We start from the raw sequence: 12,060 nt of genomic DNA on the forward strand, positions 1-12,060 counted from the left end.
GAAGGAAGACGGTGTGAAACCCAGCATTGTTGGCTTGCTCCCCGGCATATGGATCAGAGGGTACGAGGCAGAACTAGGTGGCGCGCCTCGATTAAACTTGCTCACAGCAACATAGAAGATATGCATCACGGAGACCTGAGACAGCTCTAAAGAGGAAAGCGGCAGCAACGGCCGTGCCCAAGGAACCAGGACAAGTCCATGTCCCCACTGCGAATGTCTGTGTGGTTCAAGAATTGGCCTCTACAGTCACCCTCAAACACACCGCAGATGAGCTGCGCAAACACAATCGTAATCGTCGACATTGACAAGTGGGAGTTAAACACAGAGCAGAGCGCGAGGTAGGATATGATGGACGTAAAAGGGGTTGGCGTTTTATCTCAGTAAGTGAGCACAGATTGTGAGTAGGTGGGTGGAAGTTGGGAGCACACCTGTTGGTTGTGATCTAGTAAGAGTGCCGCGGTCGAGCTTGCTGGAATGCTTCACTGTTGCGGGAAAGGAAGGGAAGGGGAGTGGTTGTGATCCGGACCAGATTCCTTTCTCAGTCCCACTCACAGCAACAGCCGCCTAGGCGCAGGAAGCAAGAAGTGGCGGGGGAGGGCAAGGCTGTAGCTTGCCGTGAAAGATCGGCTGGCGGTCGCGTCGCCGGAGCCCCGCGGCAGGCCCTCCCAGAGCCGGGACTCTTCTCACGGAGGATTCCGTCCGCTGCGATACAAGGTGAGCGCGACGCCGAGCCGAGCGAGTGCGGAGTCGGGTGAAGTGGGCCCGGGGTGGGCCGGTGGTGCTGGTCTAACCCCGGCGCGGGGTGCAGTGCCGGGGACGCGGCTGCTCCCGGGGGGTGGGGAGTACCGGGTGCTCGGTGTGTCCACTGTGGGCTAAAGTAGGGACGAGGTATACTCCCGCAACCCATTCCTCCCAGTCACCCTGTGGGCAGTGGGTTAACTCTCTCATCATCCAGAACGTGAAAACTCTTTAGAAATTAAAGTACAACTTCCTCTAGTCGGTGGAGCAAGAATTCACGTTCAACTTGTGGCCAACGCCAGTCGTTTCTTTCAAGTATCTGGGGAAATATTTGAGTTTTGTTGAATGCTGCAGGTGCTCGCTAAGGATTTTTTTTTACCTTTTAACGAAAAGACGACATCAGATACGTTTTTTTAAAGATATGAACCGTTTAAAAATAGCTTCTGTTTAATGAATATGTGTGAAAATAGTTAGCAGTAAGAAGCTGTTTGCCTCACTGAAGCTCATGCCCTGACCTCCCACACGTTGTGTTTTCCGCGCCCGTGGTAATTGCCACCCCCTCCCATCTGTCAATTGATTCCAAGCGTTTTATGAAAATATGATTAACAAGTACCTTTAAATATATAATTTATATTAATGTTTCGTTCTAGTTTGAATTCCTAGATTCTAATTCTGTGTTTGAGATCTGGGAAAATTTCCTTCGTAAAGACCTTTGGAAGTAGTGTATGTATTGTAATTTTTAAAATGTATATCAAAATTACCTTTATTCATAATAAGTTGTTTACACGAATAATCTGCAATATTCATTATAAATTATTTACGCGAATAGACTGCAGTGCTTTTTCATTTTTACATTTATAGACATTGCAATAAATAGTTTTCTATTACACTTCCTAAAGCCAAAGGCATTGTTGCCACTCATGTGCCCCCCCCCCACCCCCGTGGTTCACTACTACAATAATGGAGGGGCTTCCTCACCCAAACCGGCTCCTCCCTGTCCAATAGTGGAAAAACCAGCTGTGGTGTAGATGTGCACAGTTAAAATGTTTTCAGTGTTCTAACTTAAGGTGTTTTATTTCCAGGCTTGAAAGGAGGATGAACATTTGGCATTTCATCACCTCATGGACTATTTCTTAAAGCAAAGTAATTTGCATTGATCAGTACAGTTAGTACGTTCAATCAGCAGAGCGAAGGATGCAGTTCATTATCAAAAGTGGATGAAAACTATAACTGTTTCTCGACATTAAGTTGGATCAAATTATGCTTGATTCTGGAGACGAAGTTCTTCGTTGCTTCCTCATGATGAGAAGTTCATCGCTGATCCTCGATTGTCTTTTAATCCTGCTGGTGATACCTTGGAGCCAGGGTCACAGTCTATTCACATGTGAGCCTATAACCATCCATCGATGTGAAGGTCTCTCATATAATATGACATTTTTCCCCAATAAATTGGAACACTATGATCAGCACATTGCAGCAGGTGCAATGGAGGTAGGTTGTGTTTATAGGTATGCACTTCTACATCAGTATTTTAACATAAAAGGTGAATAATTAGGGGAAAAATGCTGATATGTCCATCTATTTTCCTAATTACCAAAAGTACAATGAAATATATTAGCCTTTACCTACAATCCATATTTGTATCACCAGATACTTGCTACTTGGTAGCAAGTCCCTCCTCCTGAAGTTGCTTTTGGTGTTATCAGTGAAGTTATGTAAGGATTTTTATCTTTCTTTTCACACATCTTTTCTGATGAAAACATCTTGTGAAGAAAACAAATTTATTCCTCTAAAATTAATGATCAGCAAAGTTTATATTTTAAAGAAGTATTAAAATGGAAAAGAATTTAAAAAAAAAAGGTTTCAACATGAACTGCAGATCATGCTTGATCAATTTAATTGAGTTTTGTGAAAAATTAACCAAGTTGAAAGAAGTTATCAATTTGGATGTGGAATGTGGCCAATAATTTCATAGATGGCTTAGCAGAAGAATTTTCTGCCAGATGAATTTTAATACTGATGGTTAGCTACCACCTTAAGTATCTGGTGTTTCACCTACAGTATAGAACATAGAAATTTACAGCACATTACAGGCCCTTCGGCCCACGATGTTGTGCTGACCATGTAACCTACTCTAGAAACTGCCTAGAATTTCCCTAACACATAGCCCTCTATTTTTCTTGGCTCCGTGTACCTATCTAAGAGGCTCTTAAAATACCCTATTGTATCCACCAATATCAAGTATTTTCCTATATCTACAGTTCGGGACTTTGATCCAGATAGTACAGGAATAGTGATTCATTTCTGAGCCAGAACACATCTTGGAGATAAGCTTGAGAGAGAGAGAATATTACCATCTGTTTTTGACTTGTGCCATCTTAGTGGTAAAAATTAAGTTTCAGTAAGGTGGCGTGGTGTACTGTGTAGATAGTATACATATCCATGATGGAGAAAATTGCCGTTTCCTGCTGGTGCCTGTCAAGCAGTTTGATATGTCCCAAATGGTGTCGATATTCTTGGAAGGGGCTTGTGGAGTTAGGAGTCAAATCACTTACTGGAGGATTATCTGATCTGCCATTATAATCTCTGTGTTTAATTGGCTGCTTCAGCTGCATTCCTGATCAGTTATGAACTCCAAAGCTGACAAGGTCATGAGGAGATTGAATTAAGGGGGAATACTATTGAACATGAAGAGAAGTGGCTAGAATTCCTTCACCTGAGGAGCGTTGATGTATGCAGTGATGGTCATTGTGTGGTAAGCATTATTTGTTAATTAACAGCTGAAGCCTGGAAGTTCTCCATAACTGGTTTGCAAGGAGTCCACTATGAGGAGTTGAGAATAATGAATATCATGCAAATGTAAGCAAATGTTCCCACTTTGTCTTAATGGAAGGAACCCACTGACTTATCTGGTGGGAGCTGGGCTCTTGCAGCAAGGAACTATGGCAAAGGTGGTTTATCTCTTTCAGCCACAGTCATTTTTTTTGCATGGAATAACACTTCCAGCTAGCACATTTTCTCTTCCAGTCCAATTGATGTCAATTTTACTTGGATTCCTTGATGTCAAATTCAAAGGCTGATATTGTCACCTGGCTTGCATTGTTGTGTTTATTTCAAACCTGTCCAATTCAGCACAAAGATTAGGAAATGCAGCATTATGGAGTGTGCTTTTAAAATGAAGACTGGAGTTTGAATTAGAAAATTGTTCTCAATCGCTTGTGGAAAAATTGCGTGGGTAAAATTGTAGTCACATGTATCACTTGAAAAGTTCGGTCCTGTTAACTTCTTGACAATGCTCTGTCAAATGCTGTCTGAGTGGTTTATATTCAACATATATAAATAAAAGAAAATGCATCAAAGTAATTTTGACTGTACAAATTGGGAGCTGGAGCAGTTCATACTGTTACTCCTGAGACTGCTCCACTGCATCTGATTGTGACTTCCATCTCCACCTTTCTCTCTACCTGTTGTAAAAATTCACCCCTTGTCATGTATGTATGTAATTCTGCCTTAAAAATAGTCTGCTTCTAAAGCCCTGTGAAAAAGGCTCATGACCCTATAATAGGAAATGTTTTCACCTTAACTATTTTAATTAGGCAATTTTTAAAGAATACCTTTAGTTCGAGACAATGGCATCAGGAAATATCCTGTCCATGCCTATCCTGTCCCGGACTCTTCAGGATCTTATCTTTCAACCAACTCACTGCTTTTAAACCCCTGCAGATGTAATCCTATGTAGTGCAAACCTGTACCTTCTCTGTATTCCTCAAGATAAAAGGACCACACTTGGCTTATGGAGTCTGTGCCAGCTTTTAGCAGTTCCATCACTCCCTTTCCTGTCCTTTTTACTCCCAGCCTTGAGTTGGACAAACCAGGTTTGTTTTCTCTGGAGCAGTGGAGGCTGAGGGGAGATCTGCTGAGGGTTTATAAGATCATGAGCGGCATAGACAGATCTTTATTGCCCAGGTTGAAACATCTAATACCAGAGGGCATGCGTTTAAGGTGAGAAGAGGTCATTTCAAAGGAGGTGTGAGGAGCAAGTTTTTTGATTCAGAGTGGTGCATGCCTGGAACGTACTGCCTGTGGTGGTGGTAGAGACAGACGTATTGGGGACATTTAAGAGGTTTAGATAGGCGCGTGAATGTGAGGAAAATGGAAGGATATGGATTTAAGGGATTCGTTTATTTGGCCATTTCATTTGGCAAAACATTGTGGGCCATAGGGCCTGTTCCTGTGCTGTACTGTCTTATGTTCTATATTCTAACTTCCTGTATCTTGCATGTCACCAAACTCCTTCATCACCTACCTGCACTGGATGCAAGTTGCAGTAACCAGTTAATTTGCCAGCCCACATGTCTTTGGGATGTGGGAGGGCACCGAAGCACACTGTTGTAACTAATGCAGGTACAGGGAGAATGTAAAACTTCCACACATTTGGAGGTCAGGATTGAACCCAGGTCACTGTAACTGCAAGACAACAGCACCACCTGCTCTCCATCTCATCTGCCTTTGTTGTTTTGCAAAATGGAGCTTTCCCAAATCTGCTGTATTTTGGAAAATTACGATCAATACATCAATTAACTCATCGGCCACTTCTTTTGCTATCATTGGATACAATCCATTGGGACTTGAGTACAGTCAGCTCTGTCTGCCTTTAACTTGTGTGAAATCATTTAAACTGCTTTCGTTTTGGAGTTTGGAAATCACCCCTGACTCTCAAATTCTGATGCATCTGTTACCTGTTATCACGTTGACTAATTCTGTTAGGAATATTGAAATGATGAAGAATTTGCTTAATTTTCATGTTGAGTGTGTCAGCTGTACTCTTGGGCAAATTAGCTGTGTGGGAAGAATGAAGCAAAAAAGAAAATGTTTATTCATGAGCACTTTTTTGACAGTGTTTTTAGTAAATGGCCTCTTTTTAAGGTTATCATAGAAATAATTTTGATTTTTTTTCTTAACTGAATGTACATTCCTAATTGCCTTTGAAAGGATAGCAGAGAATTGCCATCTTAAACTATTAATATTACAGCCGTTGTGGTTATGGCCCTTTGGTGCTGTTGGTCAGCTATTTCCAGGATCATACAAAGATCAAATGAGGTTCATATGGATCTGGAAGTCGAGACCTGAAGGTCAAACCCTGGCGTCAATACCCAATTGTCAGCGAGGTCAGGAGGGCAAAACCAAAGGTCGAAGGCCAAAGCAGGGCAAGACTGAAGGTGAAGGCCCAAAGGAGTCACAAGATCCCAGGTCACTGGGATCGGAGGTCTGGAAGTTGTGGCCTGAAGGTCAGACCTGTAATAGGCAGGTCTTGGAAGCCTGATATCTGCGAGCCTGTGAGAACAGGAAAAGGACTAGAAGTGTGTGTGTGAGAGATGGGGGGCAGTGGGGTATGGAAGAACAATCTGTTTTGCTGTAGGTTGTCTTGTTTTGTTACTGTTGTTCTGTTGAACACTGTGGCGTGCTATGTTGGTCCCAGAATGCGTGGCTACACTTGACGGTTACCCCAGCACATCTTTAAGTGTGTTGGTTGTTAAACAAACAATGCTTTTCATTGTATGTTTTGAAGTAGGCATGATAAATAAATCTAAATCTGATTTACATCAGTAAAGTTGAAAGAAAAATTATCACAGGCCATGGTCCACCAGGAATGTTGATTCAAGAATAAATATTGGCCACAGCACTGGGGATAAGAGTTAACAGGATAATCTTTTACCTTCAAAATGCGCATGAAAGAGTCAAGCCTTTAGTTTGATGTCTGTTGAAAGACGTGCCTGTAAAACTGCAGTATTCCCTCAAAACTATGACAAAAGGGGGGCCTTTTCTGATTGGCTGCTTGTGACTAGTGGTATTCCGCAGGGGTCAGTGTTAGGGTTGCTTCTTTTCACATTGTAGTCAATGATTTGGATGATGGAATTGATGAATTTGTGGCCAAGTTTGTAGAAGATATGAAGATAGTTGGAGGTGCAGGTAGTGTTGAGAAAGCAGGGAGTCTGCAGAAAAACTTGGACAACGCCAACTTCTCGAAAGCAAGAGCCGCTTTTACATTCATGGGGATAAGTCTGGTAAATTCCTAGCCAATCAGCTGAGGCGTTCTAAAGCCAAACAACATATTACAAAGATCCGGAAGGAGAACGGAGACTTTACATCGGATCATTTAGAAATTAATGACGCATTTAAAATTTTTTATTCTCGGCTTTATTCCTCTGAATCCCTGAATGACAATATCTCTGTGGATCAATTTTTACAGAATCTGAATATCCCCTCACTTTCATCTGATTTCAAAGCCAAACTTAATGCGCCTATATCACTAGAAGAAATGTCTTTTGCAATTTCTGCACTGTCCTCAGGGAAATCTCCTGGACCTGATGGGTTCCCTGTGGAATTTTATAAATCATTCTCCTCACTTCTTTCTCCTCAGTTACTTTCAGTATTATCTGATTCGTTTAACTACGGCAGATTGCCACCCTCTTTCAATGAGGCATCTATTATTCTTCTTTTAAAAAAGGGCAAAGACCCAACAGAGTGTTCCTCGTACAGGCCGATCTCTCTGCTCAATGTTGATGTAAAGATCTTAGCTAAAGTGTTGGCTCATAGATTAGAAACCGTTATTCCCTCCATTATCTCTGATGACCAAACAGGCTTTATTAAAAACAGTCTCCCTTTTTTTAACATTCGGCGTCTATTTAATATTTTATACTCAGTTCCAACTGGGACTCCAGAATGTGTTATCTCCCTTGATGCGGAGAAAGCATTTGATCGTATAGAGTGGAACTACCTTTTTGCAGTCTGAGAAAAATTTGACCTCGGCCAAATTTTCATCTCTTGGATCCAATTGCTGTACCTGTGTCCTACTGCTTCTGTTCTAACTAACTTTCAGAAATCCCAAGTATTCAATCTCAAACGTGGCACCCGTCAGGGATGCCCCTTAAGTCCCTTTCTCTTTGATTTGGCTATAGAACCTCTGGCGATAGCATTTCGAAAATGTCCTGAACTGACCGGGATTTGGAGAGGGGGTGTTGAACATAAAGTCTCTCTCTATGCTGATGACTTACTACTCTTTCTCTCATATCCGTCTACATCCTTACCTCTAATGTTTTCACTTCTTGACCAGTTTAGCCAGATCTCTGGCTATAAACTCAACTTACATAAGAGTGAACTTTTCCCAATTAATAAAGAAGCACAAGAACTAATATTTCGAGATCTCCCTTTTAAAGTAGTCCATAATCAATGTACTTATCTTGGAATTACAGTCACAAGGAAGTTTAAAGATCTCTTTCATGAAAACTTTGTCAACCTTTCATATGCTACAAAACAGAGTCTGGTACAATGGTCACCTCTATCTATGTCCTTGGTAGGTCGTATCAATGTTGTCAAAATGTATGTTCTCCCCAAATTCTTATACTTATTTCAATCTATCCCAATTTTTATTCCTAAATCTTTTTTTGATTCCTTAGACTCTATTATTTTGTCATATCTGTGGCAGAATAAGCGCTCTAGAATTAATAAAATCCACCTCCAAAAATCTAAAAAAGAGGGTGGCATGGCTTTACCTAACTTTCGCTTATATTACTGGGCAGCTAATATACGTTGTGCTGCCTTCTGGTCTTTCTTCCACGGTCAACCTGAGTGCCCTAACTGGGTGGCAATGGAGTTGAGCTCCACTAAAGAATTATCTATATCTGCACTTCTTGGCTCTGCACTCCCTAGCAGTCTGCCCAGATCAATAGCTAATCCTCTGGTTAGACACACTTTGCGTATATGGGCTCAGTTCAGGAAATGCTATGGTTTCCAGGGGTTTTCCATTTCTAGCCCTGTCGCACATAATCACCTTTTTTTACCTACCACGCTCGATTCAGCATTCCATGTTTGGTACAGGAAGGGCATTAGACATTTTGAAGATCTCTTCATTGATAACCGCTTCGCTTCTTTTCAACAGCTCTCTGTTAAGTTTAACCTGCCTAACGCTCACTTTTTCAGATATCTCCAAATCCGACACTTTACTGCTCCTTTAATTCCTAACTTTCCTGAAATGCCTGCGAAAAATGCTATGGACCTATTTCTCTCCATTAATCCACTAGGTAAAGGTTTAATTTCAATTATCCAAGATAAACTAGCAGCCTTACGACGGGCCCCTGTGGATAAAATTAAAATGGCCTGGGAGCAGGATTTAAATATCTCCTTATCCAAGGAGAGCTGGGACTCAGTTCTCAAATCGGTTAACTCAACCTCTCTTTGTGCTCGCCATTGTCTCTTACAGTTTAAGATTGTTCATAGAGCCCATATGTCTAAATCTAAACTATCTCGATTCTACCCTGGCATTAGTCCGCTCTGTGATAAATGCAAGAGGGGCGTGGCCTCTCTCATCCATATGTACTGGCTCTGTCCTAGCTTGGAGAAATTCTGGAAAGATGTCTTCACTACACTATCGGGTATTCTGAATCAGCACCTAGAACCTAACCCCTTAATTGCTCTGTTCGGTTTTTGGGGCGAGACAGATTTATGTCTGGTCCGACCAAATGCCGAATACTATCCTTTGCCTCTCTCCTGGCGAGACGCTTGATCCTCCTTAGATGGAGAGATGTTGCCCCGCCCACTCATGCGCAATGGCTTAACGACATTATGACCTGCTTGGACCTCGAAAAAATTCATTATTCAGTTCTCAATTCGGATTTAGAGTTCCATAAGATCTGGGGGCCTTTTATCGAGTACTTTCATAACCTTCCTCTTGACTAGGGTTTTTTTTTCTTTTCAGTCCCTTGCTTTCAGCTCCCTTTTTTTTCTGGTAGTAGGCATTATTATCCTCTGTTGCTAAGTGTATTTACAGTCTGGGAGTTTGACTGTCCGGACTTATACTCTCTATATTGTGTGGTGGTTGGTCTGGAATTGTTTTTTTTTCTTGTGTTGGGTTTGGGGAGGACACTAACCTCACTTGTCTTTAATTTAGGTGCTTTTTTGTTAAATTCTCTTCCTGTGTAGCATATTGTTATTGTATGCTTAACCTTGCTCTGTATTAATGCTCCTCATTGGGATTTGGGGTTTTTAATTTTGTAAAATGTTTTGAAAAACTAATAAAAAAATTTTTTTAAAAAAAAGAAAGAAAGAAAGACTTGGACAGATTAAGAGAATATGCAGAGAAGTGACCAATTAGTGTATGGTCGTGCCCTTTGATAGGAGGAATAAAGGTGTAGATTATTTACTATACAGGAGTAAATTCAGAAATCAGAAGTGCAAAGGGGCTTAGGAGTCTTGGTGTAGAATTTCCTGAAGCTTAACATGCAAGTTGAGTCGGTGGTAAAGAAGTCAAACAGGATTCTGGCATTCATTTTGAGAAGACTAGGTTATAAAAGCAAGGATGTAACACTGAGGCTTTATAAGGTATGATCAGACTGCAGTTTTGGCCACTTATCCTAAAAGGCTTTACTGGCATTGGAGGGGGTACAGAAGAGGTTCAGGAGACTGATTCTGGGAATGAAAGGGTTAAGGCATGAGGATCATTTGACGGCTCTGGGCTTTAGAAAAATGGTGGGGGTGGGGGGGGGAATCTCATCAAACCTCTCTGAATACTAAAATACCTTTTGAAGATATCCTCAGTGCTGGGGAGGCTTGCGTCCATGATCGAACTGGATGATTTTACAGCTTTGTGCAGCTTTTTCTGAACCTGTGTAATGGTCCCTCCATAGCAGAGAGTGATGCAACCAATTTCAATGCTTTTCATGGTACATCAGTAGAAATATGTTAGAGTCTTTGGTGACATACCAAGTCTCCTCAAATTCCTAATGAAATATAGCCACTCTTGTGCCGCCTTCATAATTGCATCAATATGTTGGATCCAGGACAGAACTTTAGAGGTATTGACACCCAGGAGCTTGAAACTTCTCACCCTTTCCACTGCTGATCCCTTGATGAGAACTGGTGTGCGTTCCCTCGACTTGCCCTTCCTGAAGTCCACAATCAGTTACTGACACTCATTTGTTGTTGCGAGACCACTCAATTAGCTGATCTATCTCGCTTTTGTATTCCTCCTTGTCACCATCTGATATTCTGCCAACAATAGCTGCGCCATTGGCAAATTTATAGATGACGTTTGAGCTATACGTTCATGGGTGTATAGATACACCCAAGGTCTAAGCTTGCATTCTTGAGGTGCACCGGTGTTGATTATCAGTGAGGGGAGATGTTATTCCAGATCTGCACTGACTATGGTTTCCCAATGAGGAAGTCGAGGATCTGTTTGCCGAAGGAGTACAGAGGCCTGGGTTTTGGACCTTACCAAATAATAGCAGCCTGATGGAGGTATTTGTTGTCAGGTTATCTATGCCAAGTGGAGAGCCAATGAGATAGCATCTGCTGTAGACCTATTGTGGCGATAGGCAAATTGCAGTGGGTCCAGGTCCTTGCTCAGGCAGGAGTTGTTGCCCTTTTGAAGCAGGTGGGAACCTCTGACTGCAGCAGTTAGAGATTGAAGACGTCCTTGAATATTTCCACACAGGTTTTGAGTGTCCTACCAGGTACACTGTCAGGGCCTGACATCTTGCAAGAGTCTTGAAGGATGTCCTGACATTGGCCTTTGAGACAGGGATCGCAGGGTCACCAGCTGCTGCTGGGATTTACACAGGTGTAGTTTTATTCTCCCTTTCAAAGCATGCATAAAGGCATTGAGCTCTTCTGGGAATGAAGCACCACAGTCATTCATGATGGTGGTTTTCACCTTGTAGAGCTGATGTGCATCTAATTCCATTTCTAACTTAAATTGGTATTGTTTTCTCACTCTTAAAATAACCTCTGTAGCTCATACTTGAACTTCTTGTATAGTTCTGGATCACCGGTCTTGAATACCACAGATCTTGCCCGCAGCAGACTAGGAATCTCCTGGTTCATCCATGGCTTTTAGTTTGGGTATGTACGGTATGTTGTCAAAGGCACACACATCATCCACATAGGTCTTGATGAAGTCAGTGACAACTGTGGCATAGTCCTTCAGATTAAAAGATGAATACCTGAATGTTGTTCAGTCCACCAACTCAAAGTGCTTGTAAGTGCTTTTCCATCTCCCTTGGCCATACCTTATTAGACCTCACCAATGGTACTTCAGTCTTTAGTCTCTGCCTTTATGCCACAAGTAGAAGTACAGCCAGGTGATCAGACTTTCCAATGTGTTGGTGTGTAATGGCACAGTATCAGACTTTCCAAACTTGGGCTGAATTACCTAATTATGCTCCAATGTCTTATGGTGTTTAAGTGTACAAGGTTTGAAATCTTTGAAATTCTGGGCTGGTACATCTACTGTAAATATATGATGTGGATGATTGTGGTGCCACT

General features: G+C 41.8%; 1 protein-coding gene across 1 annotated transcript in view; it reads left to right on the forward strand.

Moving 5' to 3' along the window:
• Positions 1-286: 286 nt before the first annotated feature.
• Positions 287-12,060, forward strand: part of LOC140730902 (frizzled-6-like) — an 80,832-nt gene continuing 69,058 nt past the window's right edge. Inside the window, exons 1-2 of the mRNA XM_073051935.1 lie at positions 287-714; positions 1,821-2,229. Of these exons, the coding sequence (XP_072908036.1) occupies positions 1,999-2,229 (231 nt within the window). The 5' untranslated portion in view covers positions 287-714; positions 1,821-1,998. The remainder of the gene's footprint in view (positions 715-1,820; positions 2,230-12,060) is intronic.

The sequence above is a fragment of the Hemitrygon akajei genome, chromosome 1 (assembly GCF_048418815.1).
Source record: "Hemitrygon akajei chromosome 1, sHemAka1.3, whole genome shotgun sequence".
In the NCBI taxonomy this organism is placed as follows: domain Eukaryota; kingdom Metazoa; phylum Chordata; class Chondrichthyes; order Myliobatiformes; family Dasyatidae; genus Hemitrygon; species Hemitrygon akajei.